This window comes from Aptenodytes forsteri, unplaced genomic scaffold (genome assembly GCF_000699145.1).
Source record: "Aptenodytes forsteri isolate BGI_AS27 unplaced genomic scaffold, ASM69914v1 Scaffold336, whole genome shotgun sequence".
NCBI classification, from domain to species: Eukaryota; Metazoa; Chordata; class Aves; order Sphenisciformes; family Spheniscidae; genus Aptenodytes; species Aptenodytes forsteri.
The window spans coordinates 1,908,593-1,932,801 of NW_008794911.1; the positions used below are offsets into that span (position 1 = coordinate 1,908,593).

Genomic DNA, 24,209 nt, shown 5'->3' on the forward strand with positions numbered 1-24,209 from the left:
GTCAGATGATTTGCCTTATTCTAGTACGATGACTGCAGTATAGGCATATCCATTTTTTATAAAGTGTGTAGTTTGATTTTGCCCCTATTTTTCAGGGAATGAAATTCTCCCACTCACAAGAGGACAATACCTATGGTCATCTAGAGTTTCTAACCCTAAATAAAGCCTGGTTTAATTAGCAATTATCCTGCTGTTATGTTTCCAACCACTTTCTAATGCTTATATGTTGTGTTATACCTAGAATGGCAAAGCAGCAAAGCAAAGTGAAGCGACAAATAGGCCTTTTTGGAGGATGTATCAGACCAGGGAGACATAGTGGTTCCTATCCAGTGAGGATGCCCGTATAATAAGTGAAGCGTGGTGGGCAGTCTGAGAAAATATGTTCTGTTGGACCTATGATAGTTTCTCCAGATGTGCTAGTCCAAGTGCTTTTATTCTGTGTGGCAAGAGCTGACCAGATCATGAAGCAAATCAACACGTGCACCATGACAGCTCAGGGCACAGCTGGCCAATCCACCAACGATTATGAGCTTGACTTCTATGCTGGCACTGTTGGAATTACCATCAAGAATCAACTACTGGAGTTTCAGAAAGGCTAAAGAGGCATTCCCAGATGGCAAGGAGAGTGGGTGGAGGAGATTTAGTTGCTCAAATGTGAGAGTCAGTACAGTGCTGAATCTTGCCTGGTCTATTCAGTTGGTCTGCCTGGCACAGGTGAGACAGTAGTTGCAGCACTGTGCTGTGCTATTGGGTATCTTTGCACCATGCTTCTCAGTGATGGCAGAACGTCCAGGTGTTTTCATTCTTCTAGCCTCTCCAGTGAATAGTTGACTGAAAGCATACTTTGTATTTATGTAGGGGTTGTTATGTACAGATTTTTTCAGGACCAATCGTATTTTTGCTTCTGGAAAATTTGTCTGGGTTCCTTTGATATTTTTTCATCCTTTTACCAGATATCTGGTGTTTCAGTAATCATGCCCAGTTGCATTAATGTCACAGCTGCTGTAGTTCTGACTAGGTTGCAATAGATGCCAGGTGCTCTTCAGCACATGTTCATGTGTTATGTTCACACGCACAGAAAGTCTGATGCTTCAGGGAAACGTTTATTCTGTGTGAATGACACAGTTGCTGAGTGCTTGAACAGTTGGTCAGAGACTTTCTCAAAGCATCAGACTTTCTGACCATTCACTACGCAGTGTGTATATACATGTTTCTGTCCAGGAAACCAGGAATAAAAATATATAGGGAAGGTAATTTCAGCCAGATTCTCATATTTCACATTTTGCCACTGCTGCAAACAGTATTTGCTAATCACAAAACACAGGTATATGCAGACAGTTGTGAGAGAAAACCAGTGTTCCAAGTTTTCACCTATTTGTAACTGCACCTAAAATACATTCAGTTTTCTCAAGCAAGGCTATGTGACAAAAAGGTTGGGAAATACTGGTGTATGTCAGCTGCCATGTGAAATTCTGAGTAGACAAACAGAGTGATTTCGGAGGAAGTTTAGAAAACCAGTTTATGAAGTTTTTCTTTTATGTTCAGTCCCACACTCGATATTCTTATGACTGGGAATGGAACAATGGTTATGACCTGTGACAGGTGAATCAATGCTTTCTTTCTACCAAACCAGAAGATATTTCCTCTTTCTGAAGTAAAAATTCATGGCTGCGCTGGAAAAGAGATTTGTATTTTCAAAGACCCAGTGAGGACATGTGGGACACTAGAAAGCAGGAGAAATTTTTAGACATCAGACTAAGGAACAGGCATCAACCTGAATTCGAGATTGGAGATAGCTGTCCACAAACCAAGGGAGAAGAGAAATCCAGTGGGGGATTGGCAGTTTATAGCCAAGATAAGCAGGAGTACCGGGCAATGTTCTTCACACTTGGAGTCTGTCACAATTAGAGGGAAGAGAAATAGGAAAAGTCACAGACAACTGGAAGTATCATCACCATCATCACCACATTCTTCATGGAAACAGCAGAAAATCTCTCTTAAAATGTAGCTGTTGCAAAGGCACAAAGATGTCTACCTATAGTTGACTGCTGCTGAAACCTTAGAACAATCAAGCTTGTTCATGAAAAATCTCCAACTGTCCGCTGAAGAGTACCTGTTTATTTATAGGGATGCTCTTTTAAGATGAATTGTAGAAAGTTCTGCAAGCCACAGGCAGATGAGGAAGTGCCACTACTTTAGTAGTGAAAAGATGAGTCTAAACATGTTATAAAGGAAGAATTCAAGTCATCTTAAGATCCTGAAAGAATATTTAAATCATTGTCCTAGAGACCATGTCACTGTGTCAAATTAATACAATGCTTCTCTGTGTTACAGTCACACTTTTTCTTGGTTATGTTGGCAAGCTGTAGATTGGGATATGCTTCTGAAGTGAGTGAGTGGGGATGGTGGTGCATATAGCCACTTATGAAACTGCTCATAATATAACTTCTAAAAGACTGCAGATATTTCGAAAGATTCGAAGTTAATCTTTCGAAACAAGTGAAAAACATGTAACTGATTATTCCTGGTCATTCTTACTTTGCAAATGAAGAAAGATAAAAGGTAATCTATTGTGGAATTTAATTTCTGCTATTGTGGAAGTTAATTTCTGACTTTGTAAGTGATATAAAGGATTTGTTTTTGTGGAATATCATTATTGTTTCTGTGTAAAGAAGGTCTAGAAAGTTTGAATGGCCTCATCACCTATAGAGTTGAGGCCAGATTTTTATGATGAGACTAATGAGACCTCTGAGGAGGTTATTAAAGTAATGAAAAAAAGTAAGAACAAAGGAAAATAAGCACCCAAAATCAGGCTGTGGAAGAATAAAATTCATCAAAGTCTTAATTCATCTTAACTTTAAATGTTTACATTGTGGACATGCCCATCTGAAATAGTCACCCAAATTCTTATAATAGTCAAGGAAGAGGAGTAGAGTCTTTATTATGTTTCATCTCTCCTAATTTAGACATTTATGCAAAGATAAGACACCTCAGTCTCTACTGGCAGTATTTTCTGGTTGCATTTGGCTATAACAGGAGTGCAGGTTCAAAGTTCAGATCTGCACATCTGTACTGTAGGTATCTATGTTTAATGGGGTGAATCCCATCCCAAGGCAGTGGAGGACTTGTTTAAATTACTATACAGTCCAGTTCATTATTAGATAGGAATGACAGAATTCTGAATAATAGTGCGATAAGAAAGAGCTATTAAAAAAAAAAATTCTCTTCCTAGAAAGATACAGACGAGATGCATTTATATGCTATAATGGTGATGAAACACTATCTGCCCAGCAGTAACTGAAGCACACTTTGAGTATGATCTAATAAAGCCAGATGTTTTAAATTAGTGGATCTAACTAACTTGAATCCAGGGATTTTGAAAAAGATCTTTGGAGTATTAAGGATGGATTCCTTTCATCTAACTTTGGCCACTTTTAGGTATGGAGCTTAAAGTAGTCTAAACTAAGACACCTTCTGTAGTCAATGGAAAGAGAGAGAGGCACCTGCAGATTTGTGCTAGCTGAAAATAGATGCCCAAGATATCTGGAAGGAATAGACTAATGAAAGTGCCTAGTTTTCTCTGCTGAGTATAGAAAGGACCTAGGTTACTAGCTCAGACTAAACAGCTAGCTTTCAGACAGCTGAATTTAAATTAATATCCTCCTGAATGTTGATTTTCAACAAGCCTTGCGGTACAGGGGAAGTTGCAGGGCTGGAAGGAAGTTAATGTGCCAATATTTAAAAAGCCTAAATGAGATTATAGTCCTATAAACTGGACACTATTCTCATGTGAAATAATCAAAGGTACATACATTATAATACTAGAAGGGATCGTTTTAATGATCTAGTCTGACTAGCCTTGCTCATACAAACCAGAGACATTGCTTCGATTTATTTCTGTTTGGAATAGAGTATATCTTTTAGAAAAACACTGACTCTTTACTTAAAAAATTCCAGCGATGGAAAATCCACTAGAGCCATCATAACTTGTTCCAGTGGTTAAATACCTTCCCCATAAAAACATTTGCACCTTATTTGTAGCCTAAGGTTTGTCTAGCTTTATCTTACGCAATTACATGTATGATACTGTTGCTTGGTAAACTGAAAAGCCCTACATAACTTCTGTTCTCATATACTTTCTTTCTGAGCAAGATCAAATTACTTGTCACATTGTCATCTTTTTAATTAGCTAAGCAAGTGTAATCTCTGATGGAATTTCTTTTTAATTCTTTAATTATATTTGTGTGTCAGTTCTGAATTTTTTACTTTTGAAATTCTCTTTTGGACTGAATTTCAACATACTTCAGAACAGAATTCAGTATTCCAGTAATATCTGTATGAATACTTAAAACAGGTAAAATAACTTCCCTGTTTCTATGTAAGCTCTGTTTGAACATCAGAGATTTTCATTATTCTGTTTGGCCACAGTATTGCCCTCAAAGTTCATATTCAGCCAATTTTCTACTTTGATTTCCATGTCTTTTTGGAAACTGTCCCCCAGGTTAGACCTTCGCATGCTATAATGTTGGCTTTCATGCACAGGAGTAAAAATTAGGTAATATTGTTAATGTAAATCACCAGTGAATTTAGACCTTGTGATGTAAGTTGATTTTTTTTTCAGGGGATTAAATCAAATTTGAATTGTTGTCAATACACTTTAAAAATGTCAAATGAGTTAGCTCTCATTTTTGTAAGAATAATTCACAATTTAAAAGCAGCCACAAAAATATATTAAAGCATTTTATTGTTTTAGAGAGGAAAATTTTAAGAGACCAACACACTGACTCTTCTTGTAATGCCTTTAAAACAAAATATTGCCTTTCCACAATGAAGGTTCCAGGTTTGGCAGAGATTGGATTCATTAGAAAACTGAAGGAGTTCACGGGCTGAGAAATCAGTAAATACTTTTGGATTATGTAGACACAAATGGATTAAGGTCTGTGAAAAGAATACCAGTGGCTTTGATTGTAAAGTATGAAGCTAAAAAACGCCTGTTCTGCTTGCCAATGAAATTCTATATTTGCAAGTGCCTGATCAGATGGTACATAAATATTCTAAAACATTTAGGGGAATCTTCCCAGTGAGGCAATTTCCAGTATCTCATATGAGGATCTCTTGATGTTTTGACTTAAAGTTTGTGCTTGAATTCCAAACTAATTAAATAATAACTAGTAAAGGTACTAGTTTTTCTATTTATTCATTTATTTCTGTGTACTGTGATGATGCTTAAAGCCATTGATCAGATAAGTAGTTCACTTTGCTAGGCAGTGATGTATACCTACATAAGAAGAAGACGACCCCAGAAAACTTTCAATTTAAACGTAGCACACAACAAGGTGGAGGTGAACAAACAGATAGGAATGGAGTGGTAGAAAAAAATCTGTAAAAATATTTGTATTGATTATATTTGATAGTTCAAGCAAACCAAGATACAGTTACTGCTAATTCATAGCTGCAACTCAGTCATCATAAGTAAAATGTAGATACTGAATACTGACTGTAAGCTTTTTGTGAAAACCGAGGAAACAGGACCACTGGATAGTAGCCAGTCACCCAGACTTTAAGGCACTTACACCATACGGGAACCATACCTGGTGCTGTTGGCAGTTTTTTGCAGGTGTGTGTCTGTGCTGAAGGCTGCACAAAGTTAGAATAAATTAGCCTCTGTTGAGATCTGCATTGTTCTGAGCTGCTTTTATTATCCAAACAAGGTTATTTAAAGATAGTATTGCTCTGCTGCACTATGAACAAGTCCATTTTCTCCTGTTCTTATTCCACTGTACATAGAGAACTAATTATTTTTGGGCTAGAGGAACCATTAACTTAATGATTACAGTACATACCTGAAATGCAGAAGACCAGACTTTCCATTCATGTTCTGACATTTTTTAATACTGAAAGTGTCTATCCAACCTACCAGTGCATAGAACTGATCTTTAGCCTTACTCTGTGGTCTGGTTTATTGAATTATTTGCACAACACAGAAGTACTCTGTTTTCTTACTATTACAAAATATTAATAGATACCTTCTAGAATAGCAGTTATTGTAGCTTATAGGAACTTCACCAGGGATGCTGAAAACCTAATTTCAAGTGCTTGATACACTAAGGCAGGCAAAGCATAGACTCATGCTCCGAAGAGCGGGACTTGATTTGTATATTCATACGTTTGAATATATATTTTTTAATAAATCCATCAGATTTGTTCCTGTCTTCTCATCAGGCTACAGCCTCAAGAGATGCATGGATTTTTTTTTTCAGTTTGTTAACCTTTTTTTTTTTTTTGGCAAAGAAGGTATAACAGCTATAATGTATTTTCTGAATTCTGTGATGAATTAGTACATAAGAGGTATTTGTGCTGTTTGAGTTCTGTTCTTAATGGTAGAAAGGTTAATCACACACATAGGCTCTTCCATTCCCTTGTAATAATCTAAGATATAAAAACAGTTGGTTTAACCACTATTTATGAAAGTTATTGTGAAATGTAGATTTAATATTTGGAGAGTTCTTTTATACTTTGTTGTAATGACTGTATTAAAAATACATTTTGTGTATTTCATTGTGCAGAGCTTCCAGAATATTGCTTATTGTTTTCTAAAGTCAGAAATCCCTACAAGAAGTTTTGGCTAACCTTTTCATGTGAAAAGACTTTCATAAGACCATCTTTGTGAAATAAATAGATGTGAATTACAAAATATGGAAGACAATTACTAGTAATTTCTACTGAAAACATTCTAAAAACAACTTTTTGCCACAAACTATATATACCTGAAGTTTAGAAAATGAAATGCAAAAGCGCTGGCACTTACTTCTTTAGGAGTATTCAGCTATGGGGTTGGTTGTTTTTTGTGGGGGGCCTTTGGTAAGAACACTGAATGCAGAATATAGACTTTTACATTATTAAGCAAGGTTTAAGATAAGATCTTTCTAAATCCATCAAAAATATTTCATATACTATCTACACAATGATATTATACACATACAATAGTATGTGTTCGCTTATTTATATATTTATATTTTTATTTTAAGTTTAGAAGAACCTACTTTTTAACTATCGTGGTTGGCTCTATTCAGGCTCCACAGTTCAGGCTGGAGATACAGCGTGTTTGGGACATACTCCAAGCTGATGCCTGTTGCTTTTTATAAATTAGTTGTTACAGTTCTTGGACATCAAGAAAGAGGGCACTAGATGGCAAAATTTCTGCATGTCTGTGGGCTACAGAAAGTATGCCCAATCCCTTCACCCACAAATGTATTGATCACATCACACTTCAAAATTTCAGATATAAGAGGTTCCATAAACTAAGCCCAATACTGCTGGTGTATTTTGTTTCATTTCAGAAGGATTAATGAAAATTGACAATGTTACGCCACTGCAATTTCTATTGTGTTAACAACTGCCAGGTGTGAACATTTTCCTTACAGTTTCAACTCCAGGAAACAGAAACCAGTAAGCCTTTACCTTCATAATAAGCAAAATTTCACCATTCATAAAGTAGGGGTACTTACATGTAAAACATTTTGCTTTTGCACCATTGCCAAAGGTAATGAAGTTTGGCTTCAGTGTAGATTAAGCCTCATACTTTAGATGATTTTTCAAAATTTCACATTACTAAAGTTTATGATACGTAGCAAGTGTTCTGTTAAAATCTGGCTGATCTCAGATGGGAAAAACCAGCAGCCTAAGGGAGATCAGCTTATCTTTGCCCAAACTCTGTGCTTCAGGAGACCTCTAATTTAGTAACATTTGGATAGCAAACTTAGAGGCTGGCATAAAGCTCCTCTTGGCACATTTTAAACATCTTTTAGTCTTATAAAAAGAAGCTTGTCCCACTAAGCTGTAGGTTTGTTGGAGCTGTTTAACAGTAGCTGTGCCCTGCAGCTCTTTTAGTGATAAATGAGCCACTTCAAATAAGTGCAATTGCAGCCAACTGTGCAGAAGGAATCCTTAAAAAAAATTTAAATAGACATTTTTGAAGCTTAAAAATGCACAAACAAAGTATGTTAAACCAAAATATATGCTGCTCCTTTTAATGGAAAAGATTGCTACTGGCTAAGTCTGCCAGCTTCAATAGGTGTGCCAAAAAGCCAAGGAATCTGGCAGAGTCCATAGATAGCAGTTCCATCTTCCATATATATTTCTTTTCTGTATTTATCTTGCTTTAGAAAATGCAGAGAATGTCTTTTGCTTCCGACTTGGCACTATTTCCAAACCACAGAAATACGCAGAGCAGCTTCTTGCAATTGTTTAGCTCCCTGCACCAGTCTTATCCTTGTGACTATGTGAAATGTTTCTTTCTAATTTGGCAATAATAAGAAAGAAGAATATTAAAGTATTTTTATGTTTGTGGAATAATATCTAAATTGTCAGATATTAAAATTAGTTTTCTTAATTGAGAGGTACTGGGCTTAATGTACAAGGGCAGAATGCCAGGTAATTATTTTTGGCATTCAGCTGCTCAAAAATAGTTTCCTTGTATGTAAGGAGCTATTCAAAGAAGCGGAACATAAGAAATATGAAGAACGATATACATATATATATACACATACATATGTATACATATGTGTAAATGGAGGCTGAATTGTCATGCAGGAGTCCTTAACGTACTGAATTATCTATTCATTGTTGCCATCTATGAAAACTTATTTTTCTTCTTCTTCCTGTAGAATCAATCACTCAGTTCAAATTGGCTTCAGGCCCCAGTCGTTGTAATCTCTTTTATGTTGCCGTTTCAAAGAGCACTCTGCGGTATCTTTTAAGTAGTATGGCACATCTTATTGCTGTCACTTTCAAGGTATAGATGCTAAAGAAAAGTCCTTTTGCAATGCGTAGATTATGGGATGGGCTCTAGTGTTAATGATGTTCTTCGTCAGTGTTCTGTACTGTGGCATAAAGTCTAAAGGCCTGATGGGGCTGCCAGGGGACGGGAGGCTGATGAGAGTTCTGTCACTGTCTTCAGTGAGGGCTGGATCAGGTCATGATGCAATGGGGATTATATAACAATCAATTGTATGTAAAAGCTAAAACGTATCATCTCCTAGACTATGAGTGAAGGTCCATACAATTTCATTTGATTGGAAATTTTATTTTATTTAATTTTGCATTTATCTCCAAGGATGATAATTGGCTGTATTTACCAGCTGGATATTGGATTGGATATTAGGAAAAATTTCTTCACTGAAAGGGTTGTCAAGCATTGGAAGTGGTTGAGTCACCATCCCTGGAGGTATTTAAAAGACGTGTAGATGTGGCACTTAGGGACATGGTTTAGTGGTGGACTTGGCAGCGTTAGGTTTATGGTTGGACTCGATGATCTTAAAGGTCTTTTCCAACCTAAATGATTCTATTCGAGATAGAAAGTTAATTTAAGTTGTATCTAGTCTACTCATTGCATTTGTGTTGAAGATAAAGGCAAAAATAAAAAAACTTCTCCATGACATAGGATTGAGAAAGCAGGCACTCATAAAGGTGCTTCCATACTGCCATACAGATATGACAGTTCCAAATACTGGATTCAGGCTAAGATACATAAATTAGGGCTCTGTGGCAATATAGAAAGATTAAAAATCTCCAAAAGGTATTTAGAATACCTAAAATCAGAATTGTCCTCTGGAGGTCCTGTCCTTCACCAATTCTTGCCTATTGCTTACCTTGTCCACAGGTATGTGGGATGAATCTGGGTTTATTTGCTCTTTTTATCTCTGTGCATTGTATCTGTACAATCTGCACAAATCCAACAGTCATTAGACTGGATTAGCACCTTTGCAGAATTCCAATCAGAGGTAATTGCTGGACTCCACAGAGGCATTACAGGCGTGCCTGGAGCATGTGTATATCTAAAGAAGGTCTGTCATACTTCTGTACTGGATTTGCTGGACATTCACTGTATAGAGAACATTTATTAGTCTTTTGCTTCTCAAAGCATTTTGTCTTCTCATCAGTTGTATAGTCTATTCATGTGCAATAATCTTGTTGCTATTTGGAAGTGTTGAATTGACCACACTTGGATTTTAAGAGACCATTCAACAGCACTTCTCACCACAAACTCTTAATGAAGTTAAACTGCTATGCGATGGGAGGGCAAAGTCCCAGAAAGGACAAATAATTGGTTAAAATGAGGAATCAAAGTGTCGGATTTAGGATCAAGTTTTGCAGCCAAGGGATCTTGCCATTCAGTATTTCATAAATGATAATGGGAAGGGTGGTGAATGGTGAGGTTGCAAGCTTTGCTGACAATACTAAGTTCTTCATGGTCGAGATGAGAACCAATTGCAAACTGCAATTCACAATGCTGAGCCATGGAGGTCACATCTCCTGTGCAAGTACATCACAGCTCAGTGCAAAGTTTTTACCTTTCATGAAAGCATTGAATTTACTACACTGGACAGTATGGCACACTACACGTGCAGCAGATGCAAAGGGACTGCCAGTAACTATCTGTTAGGACTGAAAAGATGTCCGTGTATTTGGGCAAGGCAAAAAAGTCCTCGCAAACAATTTGGACAGAAAGATTTTCAATGTAACATACAGCTAGGGACACCCTGAAGCCCTGACTTGGATCTTGGGTTTGCTTCTGATTGATCAGGCTGTTTTTGTTCATCTTTCTGCTCTTCTTGTAATCCAAGAATTCGCATAAAATTTGCAGTTAAATGTAAGAGTTACTTATCTTTAAATTTGCGTTGACTTCCTGGGGAGTGGGGGGAAAAACTGATATTCTGTTTAATCCTTCAGCATCACAAATGCATACGAGGGAATTGTATTTTGAGAAACGACTCTTTGACAAATGCCAATATTCTGCGTAAATATGCTCCTGTTCAGGAAAGGATGCTAAGTTCCTCAATTTTGTCATGATTCAAGCATGTAATACAGTGTTTTAATGAAAACGTAGCCTCTCTCAGTTGGGAACTGATGAAAAAGAGAGTACATTCCCCATGTAGGACTAGTGCTTTGTCTTACACCAGCTTCTCCATATTATTATAATTAGGTGGCAGTGTGCCCCAAGTATACTCACCCAAGAATGTCCAACATGCTGTTAATAATGTTCTTGTGCTAGCATTAGTGTTGAGAAATAATATTTTGGGTAGCTAGTTAACTAACCTTTCCAACCATTTCATCCTATCTGAGATACAAAGTAACCTCCATACCAAGTTTAGAGTATTAATCATGGTTCTTTTTACGTTTTGCAGTGGTAGCATTCGGCTAGAAGACCCACATGAATTTTTTCTTTCTATATTAAAGCATAGAGTTGCATGGTTTTAGGAAATTAATTTTCACATCTTCCCCCGCATGCTTTAACCAGCTTTAGCAGAGCTTTTATACATGTGCTACAACCTCAGCTTGCCCAAGCATAACTACAACTACAACTTTCTTTTTATAAAACTAAAAAAGCCCAAGCAAACGAATAAGCCAAAAACATCCCCAAAACTTGAAGCTTGGAATTAAAGTTGAGCAATTACTCAGTAAAAAAGTTGAGGAACAGACTTTTGCTCTAATCAGAGGAAAGTTTGAGATTTAACTTCTATTAGTGAATTTTTCATTCCCTACTTCATAGTTATGTCTTTAGAGAGGGAAGGGAGCAGATCAAGGCCTCTAGTATTTCCTGGCTGACATACACAAGTCAGGCAGGCAGGTATTATTGCTTGTTTGCAGACTACACAGTGTCTTTAAAAATTTCTGATCTCACAAAGCTTCCAAAATCCAGCAGCCACTCAAGCAGTTTGTGGCCAGAGTGAGTCCTTGAGTGGTTTTGGGGAGATGTTTTGCTTATTTTTTAAAAAATATCTGTCTAACTCCACTCCAGGGAACTATATGCAAATCACAAATACTTTGGTTGAATACGACCTGAATGGAGTGCTAATTCAAGCCACCCCTTATGTTTTAATCACCAAAAACCCAAAGCATTTATCTGTCACAACATGTGCATGGTAATGTTTTTCCATAGCACAGACTTTAGGAAAGCATATAAATTTCCAGCACTAGTAAATATGTTTTATGATCACTATATCACACTCGGTTCATAAAGCAATGCTCAAGTGACTCAGAAGTTTGGGTTGATTGTAGGAAGTTGACTCCTCAGTATAAAATAATTTATTCCTTATGTTTTTCTCTAATAATAAAAAAGAAGCAGTTTGACAATCTTGAAAAGTAACTTCCACTCTATGTTCATCGTTGCTTTCATTTTTTTTTTATATCATACATTTAAATCTACAGATATGAATGAATATGTGGACTATACACGGACCTTTGCCCATGAACAGCCCCAGCTCATTTCTTGCTTCATCACATTCAGTTTCATATTTGTATGAATAAAGCTGAGCTGTGTTCATACCATTTATACATTTATTTATGCTGTGTTCTAACTGAACATTTTCTAGCACATTTACTAGTCTAAAACCAGACTATAAGTTGAACAATACCACTCATCTTCCAGTTTATGTAAATGTATGCACTGTTGCCACCCACACATCTAAAACATGAGATTATAGATCAGTCTTCTTGCATGCCACAAAAAAACCAGCTTTAATATACCCTGGCTCGTTATTTGAAATAAATGCTATTGTATGGATCTACAGCGAGAACACCCTGCTTTTGTCCCCAGACTTTGATATGTAAGGTTTACTGGCAAAAGCACCCCACTGGTTTTGATTATAATGATCATATATAGGCAGAGAGACAGACACCCAGACCATTGGACCTAAAGCTATATTAACTTTCTTTAGAGATCAAAATTAGTACTTGGAATTGAATACAGAAGAGAGTTTGAAGTCAGTGCATGCATACCAGTAGATCTAACATACTTTTAAAATACTAGTACAGTCAGATTTTGTACCCTGTTCTCAGGATAAGATGCAACTTGAGATAAACATTGCAAAATTTGTCACTAGTCTGGAAACTGTGGTGTCTCTTCACTGCAGTTCAATGTTGTCTTCAAAGACAGACTAGTTATATTGCACTTCAGGAATATCAGACAAACGAGAAAAAAAATGCACCATGTTTTCAGGGTATTGCTGAGAAGTCAGGCAGAACCCTTCAGTATGTGAGGGTTAATGGACAGCTTAAACCTCCTTTTTCTCCTCTGACTTGCTGCTGATAGTTTATTTGTAACTGCCCCCTCTTAACTTTTGTGTAATCTTCATATGACTGCTAGAGATAGACAGACAGACAAAATGACAGTATTCATATTGATAGTAATGTTAACAAATTTGGAAAACCAAAACTGAATTAGCAACTCTCTCTCAATTTCCTATACTCAGTATTATTTCAGTAATACTTAGGACAGAAAAGCAAGGTAGCAGTCATGCTCCTGTAAAATGAAAAAGAAAGCAAAGTGTGAAAAAGCAGGTAAGTACGGAAAAGAAGCAGGAAATACAAAGAAGAAAGATTGATCAGGCTGGCAGCAATATAAGGGAAGGATAGTCCCCAACATGTTGCTGAGCCAAACTAAATTATGAAAGGAACATCCATGACATAAGTTTACTGTTTTGAATGTCCATTACATGTAGTAGGTAAGCAGGCTCCTGTTTTAATCTTAATAAAATGAATTTCCAGTGAATTGAAAAAAGCTTTTTTAAAAATGTCACTCTATTGTGATTATGAAAAAGTTCTTTATTCTCTCTATCCCACCAAAAGCCTTTTATATGTTAATCTTCTCTTGAAAACTACAGTGGAATAAAAATAAAATAGAGAAAGTGGTTCAAATAAAAATATGCTGTAAGACCCTGGGCTTCATCACTTCTGGATTATCAGATCTGCCTATTGCTTTTTGTGGGATGAATTTCATATCCCATAAGACTCTTTGTACATCGGAATGTTCATGATGGTTGAATTATTTCTTAATATTGCACCAAACTTCTTACAGGTGAATGTAGATTTAAACTATCTGCCTTTAAGGACTCCAATTGGTTACATATAATCGTACCTTTTAAACAAAGATTAGAAATCATTTTTATTGCTAGTTTTATTTAGCTACATTACCTTTGCACGGTATATTTATGTTTAGTTAGACTTACATCTGAAATTTTGGAAATATCCCTCTGAAGTCCTGTAAGTAACAACTTAAGATGGGAAAACTTTTAAACTTAGTATATTTTAAAGTGGCCTGCAAGTTTACAGTTTTTAAACTATTTTACATTTCACCATTTAGCGTTTTGTTCACTTTCTCCTTGTCACTGATACTCAGAGTTCTCTGCCCATTTATTATGTCTTTGCACTGAAGGGAGGCATCCTTCTCTAAATAATTATATAAGAAGTAGACAATTAATACAGATGAGGTGGAGAGAGAGCCGTAGGGTTTCTTTGTATTTTCTAGATCTATAAAAACTTGCAAGTACGTATGTGTACTTAAAATGTGTACCGTATTGTAATTCCCTTTAGGCGTTCAGGTTGTACGTATTTCTCCAAAGTGATGCAGTGCAACATTTAACCTTACTGGAGAGTATGAGAACTATATTCTCATTTTGTATTTTATTAGTGTGTGCTCAAGAGGATTTCCGTTCAAGAGTGCTAACCCATTGTAGTAGGCACAATTCAGATGTGCTGGAGAAACACGGTCCTTGCCCAAATACCTTTTGGTTTAGTTGTAATACAGGAAGTGACTAAACAAAATAAATAGACAAAAAGGGACAGATAGCAGGTAGGAAAAACAAAAAAATGAAGCTGTACCCAGAAGGATTTTAAACTTCAGATAGATCATGGTGTAAAATCAGTTGAAGTTCACTGAAGCTGTGTATTCTAAAGAAGTAGTAAACATCTCATGGTAGGGTACCAGTAATCAGATGTTCAGAGTACGTCACTGAATCTATCAAGCCCTACTCTTCTTTCTCCCTTGTTTCCCAGCATTTTGTGGGATTCAGCTTACCAACAGCTGGTTTGTCACAGGCAGTCACGTAGGAAAAAGTAACAACTTGCAGAGGACAAGGCACCTGTCGTAAGTCCTGAGATAGGTGAAATGGTTTAATGTCTGGAAGTGCACCACAAGCTGCAGACGAATTTGTTCTCATCCTAACATGTCCTGCACCTGTTTGCAGAATTGCACAGGTTTGCCTGCCCCTATACTCTTTCACTCGTTTTCTGAGGGAGGAAGGGAAAGATGAGAAAGAAGAGACAGCTCCTGGCCAGCCTGCTGACCACCACGTTCAGGTGTACCTTAGCCCAAGCTGCATCCTTTGGACCTCCTCGTCCCCCCAGCCATGCTTGAGTGACTCTGAAAGTTTGTTATCCTTTCTCCATGGCTGCCAGAATGGAGATGTGTTTCATGGGAGAGAGAAGAGGAAAGACAGGAATAAGAGGAAGGGAAAAGAAGCCAGGTGCAATCTTCCTAGGATTTCTCCCACCCCAGCCAGAGAGCTTCAGTTCCCACCTCTTTACATTCAAAGTGAGTGAACTAGGCTACACCAGGGGCTGCTCTGACTTCAGTCCCAGAGAGAAGAGACCTTATACGAGAGGGAATCAGCACAGTAGGTGTCTGGCCTGCCCATCTTTTGCCTTTACTGGAATTTCTTGGTGCTGGGTTTTGTACATCTGCTAGCTCAGAGTGTTCCCTGGCACACAGGACTTTACGTCTGAAATCTGTTCTCTTTGTGCCACCTGAGAAAAACAAAATTAACACAAAACACTGCAGAACTTACACAAGCATCTTCTTCTTAGGAGGCCGTGCACGGTACATGTTGTCTTACCCTTTCACTCAGGTGAAAGAGGAAATCAGGAAATTGGCCTGAATTTTAGTTTAGAAACAGTGATGTAGCTTAACCTTCATTATGCTTTGATTGTGGAGTATGTTTTATTATTTATAATTTAATTTTATGAGAAGTATTTTCATAGGAATATGTGTAACATAACACTCAAACTAGGTGCTTTAATATTTTCCAGTGTGCAATATGGTGTTGAAAGTTAGCAAAATGCTGGCTGGATCTAGACTGATACTTTCTTGGATAAGCTTCTACCATATGCTTTTATTTAAAGTATTTTTTTCTTTTAGGTTAGATTTATAAAAAGCATGTGAGAAATGTCTTTTTTGGAAAAGAAGTGTTACGCAATTAGAAAATCACAGTGCTAGAAATTTAGCATCCTTTAGGAAATGTTGCATGTAAAAGAAGTCAGATACTAAATCTAAATTTAAAAAAAAAATCCCAAGTCCTACCACCAACTGGAAATGCTATGTCAATCTACAAGATGTCGTCACCAGCACAGCAGATAGAAGCAGCAGTTGTATTGAAGTAAATGTCTTTAGTTCCAGGAATGTTAAGCTCTATGTGAACTCTGACTAGCTTCCCAGTATAGATATGAATCTTGTTGAAGGAGTTTATCCATATTTCCTTCTGATTGGAAAAAATCAAATAAAATTTGTTTTACAGGGCAGAAAACCTAAAGAAGCCAGAAGAAAAAAGGGCATTAAATAGTCTTTTTATAGTTATTCTTTATTTATTGCTTGCATTCATGTTCACAGGATTCCAGAGTATTGAATAGGCTGATCTTTTACCTGTTTGATATGAGCAAGGGGACCTCTTTCCAGCAGTATTGTTCTACGCTTTCCACTGTTTTGGAAATCTTGTTGTAGAAACATCACATGACTAGTCACTTATTTAAAGATTAATACATGCAAAACTATTCTTTCTGAAATCACCACTTCCTATGTTTCCTGCTTCCCACCTCTAAGCCTGGAAGCTGCAATGACTGTGACCAAAGGAAATTGAGTACTTATAAATTATTGTACCCATACATGGAGCATCACTAACATCTGAGATTTTGTCAGATTCAGGATTTATTGTTGCAAAACTTGTCTATCCTTTTTCTGCTTTAAAATCCCCTTGACTTACTTCTTTTGTAGAAGTGAAAACTTCTAGAAAGACATCTTCATGGAAAAGAGAATTACTAGCCCATTTTTATTACTGTCTTACTCATCCAGGGATCCATACCCATTTTGGAATGACAGTTTTACAACTTCTTATTTTGATGCTTCTGCTATCTTGTTGGAAATAATAATTTTTCAATTGGTTATTTTGTGATTGTAGAGATAGTATTTTAAGGGAGCTGTGCTATCAGACAGTGGAAGGTGGCATCATTCATGATGCATGAATATCCAAGCAAATACTATGGCTTACCCCCTTACCTCCTACTATTGCCCTGAGGGACAAAAGACTTTCCATTTTTGTTACACCTTTGGTATGCCAGAAAGCATAAGACCCAACAATGACAGTCTGCAAAGCATGTCTTCAGAACAACACTTCCTCCTCCCAGTCTGGGGCACTACAGACTGGTCAGCCTCACGTTGGTCTCTGGGGAGATCATGGAGGGAATCCTCTTGGAACACATTTCTGGGCACAAGAAGGAGAAAATGATTTGGAACAGTCAACATAGATTTACCAAAGGTAAACCTGATTACCCTCTATGTGTCTAAGTTTGTAGATGAGAGGAGAGCAGTGGAATTCCATGCTTGTACAGCATACTCCTGTACAAGGTAGGCTGTATTATATCCTTTACCTTGGCTTTAGCAAGGTTTTCAACACTGTTTCCCACAGCATACTCCTGTACAAGGTAGGCTGTATTATATCCTAGATGTGTGAACAACCAAATGGATTAAAAATGGTTGGATGGTCCAGCTCAGAGGGTAGTAGTTAGTGGGTTGTACTCTGCCTGGAGGCTGGTGACAAGGGGAGTGCCAAAGGGCTCTCTCTGTTGGGACCTGTCCCATTTAACATGTTTGTCAGTGACCTGGGGAAGGCAATGGACTGCTTACTCATAAAGTTTGCAATGACACCAAATCACCAGTTGGGGCAGGGGAGGCGGTTTCGATACAGTCAAGGGAAGGACTGCCATTCAGAGATACCTAGGCAGGGCTGGAGCCAGCCAACAGGAACGTTATGGAAGTCAGCAAGGACAAACGCAAAGTCCTGCACCTGAGAAGGACTTGCACTTGCACTTGCAGTGACACAGGCTAGAGACTGACTGGCTGAGGAGCAGTTTTACTGAAAAGGGCATAGAGATTTTGGTAGAGAGCAAGCAGAACATTAGGCAGCAGCGTGTCCTGACAGCAAAGAAGACACAATACTGGGCTGTATGAGCAGGAGAGCCAGGAGATTGAGGGAAGTGATTGTTCCCCTTAGCACTCATTAGACCACACATAGAATACTGCACCCAGCTTTGGCCCTCCAGTATGAGAAAGACATGGATAAACTATAATAGGTTCCGTAGAGGACCACCAGGACAGTCAAGAGCTGGAGCACTTGCCCTATGAGGAGAAACTAAGGAAACTGGGCTTTTTCAGCCTGGAGAAGAGAGAGCTTCAGGCAGACTTAATAGCAGCCTTCCAGTACCTACAAGGAGGTCAGTCATCAAAAAGATGGAGCTGGGCTTTTCACAGTGGTGCATGGCAAGAGGATGAGAGACAACAGGCATAAACTGAAACAAGAGTGACTGAATGTAGGGAAAACCTTTTTCTCTACAAGGACAGTCAAACACTGCAATAGATTGCCCAAAGAGGTTGCGCCATCTCCATCACTGGAGGTTTTCAAGATCAGGCTGGAAAAAACCCTGAGCAACCCGGTCTAACCTTGTAGCTGACTCTGCTTTGAGCATGACATCGGACTAGAGACCTCCTGAGATCCCTTTCTGAATTATTCTATGATTGTGCAATCCTAATATAGTATCACAATTCTGTGCTATTTTAAAGCTGGGGTAGTAATAGCAAAATCTTCTTAATTGTTCTGAATATTTAAATGATTTGGCTGTGCATTGCTCTTGCTTTTGGAACCAGAAATGCTACATATGCTCTGTACGTTCTCCAAACAGCTTGTATTTGTGCTTATTTGCTGGTGTGACGTGCTAACTGTGCAAAAAATTTTGGACTCCCGCCTTAGAATATAGATACCTGCCAACAGAAAATGAAGGCTACATAGTGCTGCAAATGCTTTCTCTGTCTATGGAAAGTGCCTCTTACGTGCCAGAAAGAAGCATTTATACCACATGCTTTTTTACTGCTTCTCACATCTGTTAACATTTACATGTGTCAGAAAACGATACCTGAACAGTAAAGGGAAGGGATACACAAAGTTCAAGGGCATGAAGAAAAAGGACATGTTATATTGCACTGGTACATTGGAATAAACAAAGATGTCTTGGACCTGTCAAATATATCTAATATGTGGGTATGGTCTGTGTATACTGTCTATGAATACATTTCCATACCTGAATTGGATGACCCAATTTGCCAGTAAATTGAGCTGAACCCATGAAAAGGTCAAGGAGTGGCGGGCTGTATGAGCAGGAGCACAGCCAGGAGATTGAGGGAAGTGATTGTTCCCCTTAGCACTCATTAGACCACACCTAGAATACTGCACCCAGCTTTGGCCCTCCAGTATGAGAAAGACATGGATAAACTATAATAGGTTCCGTAGAGGACCACCAGGACAGTCAAGAGCTGGAGCACTTGCCCTATGAGGAGAAACTAAGGAAACTGGGCTTTTTCAGCCTGGAGAAGAGAGTCTTCAGAGAGAAGAAGTCTTCAGAGAGAAGAGTCTTCAGAGAAGAGAAGTCTTCAGGCAGACTTAATAGCAGCCTTCCAGAGCTTCAGGCAGACTTAATAGCAGCCTTCCAGTACCTACAAGGAGGTCAGTCATCAAAAAGATGGAGCTGGGCTTTTCACAGTGGTGCATGGCAAGAGGATGAGAGACAACAGGCATAAACTGAAACAAGAGTGACTGAATGTAGGGAAAACCTTTTTCTCTACAAGGACAGTCAAACACTGCAATAGATTGCCCAAAGAGGTTGCGCCATCTCCATCACTGGAGGTTTTCAAGATCAGGCTGGAAAAAACCCTGAGCAACCCGGTCTAACCTTGTAGCTGACTCTGCTTTGAGCATGACATCGGACTAGAGACCTCCTGAGATCCCTTTCTGAATTATTCTATGATTGTGCAATCCTAATATAGTATCACAATTCTGTGCTATTTTAAAGCTGGGGTAGTAATAGCAAAATCTTCTTAATTGTTCTGAATATTTAAATGATTTGGCTGTGCATTGCTCTTGCTTTTGGAACCAGAAATGCTACATATGCTCTGTACGTTCTCCAAACAGCTTGTATTTGTGCTTATTTGCTGGTGTGACGTGCTAACTGTGCAAAAAATTTTGGACTCCCGCCTTAGAATATAGATACCTGCCAACAGAAAATGAAGGCTACATAGTGCTGCAAATGCTTTCTCTGTCTATGGAAAGTGCCTCTTACGTGCCAGAAAGAAGCATTTATACCACATGCTTTTTTACTGCTTCTCACATCTGTTAACATTTACATGTGTCAGAAAACGATACCTGAACAGTAAAGGGAAGGGATACACAAAGTTCAAGGGCATGAAGAAAAAGGACATGTTATATTGCACTGGTACATTGGAATAAACAAAGATGTCTTGGACCTGTCAAATATATCTAATATGTGGGTATGGTCTGTGTATACTGTCTATGAATACATTTCCATACCTGAATTGGATGACCCAATTTGCCAGTAAATTGAGCTGAACCCATGAAAAGGTCAAGGAGTGGCAGCCAGGAAGTGAAAGAATTATAACTTTCTTGGTACATACAAAAAGAATAAAATTTTATTTCATTTAAGGCGGGGTTTACATCAAAATCTTCAAAGTTAGATTCCTAAATATGGAATTGCCTACTTATATTGAAATATTTTGCATTTCCGATAATCTTCTTTTCAGCTGCCTTTTTGTTAGCATAAAAGGAGGAGGTTGACTGACAAATGTTGCTGTATATCCTCAGTCCTCAGAGGCAGCTACTGTATTAGACTGTGTTTCCAAGAATATTTCTTTGAAGTCGTATTGTGAAAATCCTGAGACACAGTGTAGTATAGGATTTTGTATGACGTGGCAGTTCCTATGGATGTTACCACTGGCAAGTGATTTAGAAGAACAACGAATTAGAGAGGAACTGATCCTTGATCTTCTGAACTCAGAATGAAAAAAATCAGTATTTGATACCTTTATAAAAATTGCTGTTTGCATTGGTTGCCTTTGTACCACAAATTCTTTAGACATCTATTTGGGTACTTTTAACCAGTGTTGTGTCGTAGGCTGTTCTTTGATACCTAACCCTGATTTTCCAAAATACATCTGCAATAAAGAGCACAGTTCCCCCCCTACTACTATTGTTATTGCTTAATACTTAGCTCTGCATGGAAAGTGACAGAAAAATACCTGTTTTCCGAAGTTTTCTGAGCCTAGAAAGAAGTGTTGGCTAAAAGAAATAAATAACCTTGAACTGAGTCCTACCTAACATGTAGTCATAATAAAGGCAAAGGTCTATTTTTGCTTTTTGCTATATTTCTACTATATAATGTGTCTCCAAAACATTATTTTTGTGATGAACTTCTGCTCTTACAAACTGATAACAAGTCTTACGCTGAAATTATTATGAAAGTTTCAGTTCCACCATCACTACGCTGAAAAAGCTTTCAGTAGGTCTGTGAAGATCCAGTGAATAATCACGTAAGGCATGTAGTTTCCTTGCCCCCAAATTTGAAACTTACGGCTCTACCAAAACCACCGTATGAATGGTATGTGCATACATATTTTTGGTTTTGAGTCAGGGATATGAAGGATCTATACCAGTTTTCCTCTGTAAGTTATACAAGAAAGCTGTGAGGCACCCAAAGAAACACTTTATAGTTTAAGCTGATGAGAAATCAGCTGGTGGAAAATAGCAAGGAAGAAAGATCTTCATCCAGCAATATTTCTTAAGAAAAAAAAGAAGTTAAGCATCTGATAAGACTTGCATTCTGGCCTTTGTGCTTTGCAGAGCAGCTTTATCACTACACAGAGATGTGCTGCTTGCTCTTCCTGCCAGTTGAAGTCAGTGGTGAAACTTCCACTGACTTCTCTGGTTGCTGCCCTTGGCCCAACATTTGCATGCAAATAAAGTATAAGAATACAAAGCCTTCTCATATAATTTCTTCTTGTGTCATTTTAACTCTGGCATATCCCTTTAGGAGTGTTCACACTTCAAGAATTCTTATCTAGCTATTTGTCCAGAGACATCTGGTTACATTAATGGAAATTATAGGAAGAATTACTAGAAAAAATTATCATTGATGCTTAATTTACATAATACTCTTTTTGACATAATTCAGGCCCATCACAGGCACCTTTCCAAGTTACATGTAAGGGTCAAAGGGTGAAAGGTGACTGGCAAGATGCTTGTTTTGTACATTTGGCTAACGCAAATACTTCCTCAAGTATAAAATGCTTTGATCTCATCATAAGGAAATGCCGTATGTGTGCAGCTGTGGCCCATGCCTCACGATTGCTAGAAGGTTAGAAAAAGGTAGCATACGAATTTGATGTCTGCATTCAATTTATGCTTTTATATTTAGCAGTTCATAATTTTGTGAAATATTTTAGCTGTATGAAAAATATGCACCGGAGTTGAGTGATAACAGATTTCTCTGCGGTTGTTTGGGTGAACACAGAATCCTAAGTATTGCAGCCTGAAAATACAGGTTTTAATTAGAGCTGTCTGAGCTTCAAAATACCTGAATGCACATTAAGCTTGGCAGATTTTCAGAAATCTGAGGATTGTGTGGAGCTGATTCAAGCTAAGCAAGAGTCTTCTGTTTTCCAGCATATATTGCATTTGCAGTTGTGTCACTGATTTGCAACACACTGAGGAAGTAAGATCCAAAACCATTATTAATGGTTTTCTGATATGTAAAAATGTTTTATCATGAAGGCCTGTCTTATGTCATACTTGTGTTGAACAATACCTCACTTACTCCAGGGGAATTTCCACTGAAAAAATTGAATGACTTCCAGAGTAAAGGATCTACTCCACATGACTGAAAAGCCGAATCAGCTCCAAAAGTTTGGCGCCTTTTTTGAGCTTTTGTTTTTTCCTTTTACATGCAAATGTTTGAGAATGATAGGCCCAGATCTGTATCCCTCAAGCAGTTTAACATGAGTGGTTTGCTGTGACAATAGAGAAACCTGCTGCAGTCAATGGGACACGAGGGTCCATTCACATGGATCCAGTTTCACGACCAAAAAAAAGCATGGCTTTGTTTATTAAAAATCTTGAGCATGTACAAACATACTAGTGTACCTGGGGGGGGAGGAACCATGATTTCAATTAAGGCAGATGCACTTTCTACTTACAAGAAAAAATCTAAGTCACAACCAATAGACTGGCGTGATATAATAAACAGAAAATCAGACATGAAAATATCAAATTACAGGTACAAATATGATAAAATATAAAGCGTGCTCTATGTGTATGTTAATACATATATAGGTATACAAAAGTATACATATATAGGTATACATACATATATAATACAGTGGTGTTAATATGATTTTTAGTATTGTATTTATTATGTGTGTGAGTAAATTCATGCAATTATTCTAGATATGATTTGAATATTATTTAAATAATAGCATACTTATTTGTTTTTCTTATGCTGTTTCTCTTTTGTATTTTTGCTAGCTCCTACTGGCTATGGTAGGCTCTACAGATGAAATTCTGCAGGAGGCAGCAGCTGGTTGCATAGCAAACATTCGCAGATTGGCTCTAGCGACAGAAAAAGCAAAGTATGGCTGATGCTTTAGCACCTTTAACCAGCACGCTTGTTTTGCAGTACAGCTACATTTAAAGACATAATTACTCCTTCTAGCATTTCATAGCAGAACTCATTTGTATAAGGATAATTTAATAACAATAAATCTGTGGAACATTATGTTTGTTTTTACATTACTGGTTTGTCACATCTAGGTTTTATAAAACACACGAAATTCTGCGAGGCAGCAGCTGGTTGCATAGCAAACATTCGCAGATTGGCTCTAGCGACAGAAAAAGCAAAGTATGGCTGATGCTTTAGCACCTTTAACCAGCACGCTTGTTTTGCAGTACAGCTACATTTAAAGACATAATTACTCCTTCTAGCATTTCATAGCAGAACTCATTTGTATAAGGATAATTTAATAACAATAAATCTGTGGAACATTATGTTTGTTTTTACATTACTGGTTTGTCACATCTAGGTTTTATAAAACACACACCTAGTTTTGTGTGTCTTGTCGTATTACATCTTTCAAAAGACTATCAGTTAAGATACGTCAAAGACTTTTTCTACAGTTAATATGCTTGTATTTGAAATTCATTTAGGTATAAATGGTTTTGCATATCTGTGACATTACAATAAATTTTCCTTCACTGCGTGTGTGG

General features: G+C 37.6%; 1 protein-coding gene across 1 annotated transcript in view; it reads left to right on the forward strand.

The window, feature by feature from the left end:
- ARMC4 (armadillo repeat containing 4) overlaps window positions 1-23,585 on the forward strand; it is a 95,127-nt gene extending 71,542 nt beyond the window's left edge. The window contains exon 20 of the mRNA XM_019470999.1: window positions 23,472-23,585. Coding sequence (XP_019326544.1) covers window positions 23,472-23,585 — 114 coding nt within the window. The remainder of the gene's footprint in view (window positions 1-23,471) is intronic.
- The last annotated feature ends 624 nt before the right edge of the window (window positions 23,586-24,209 follow it).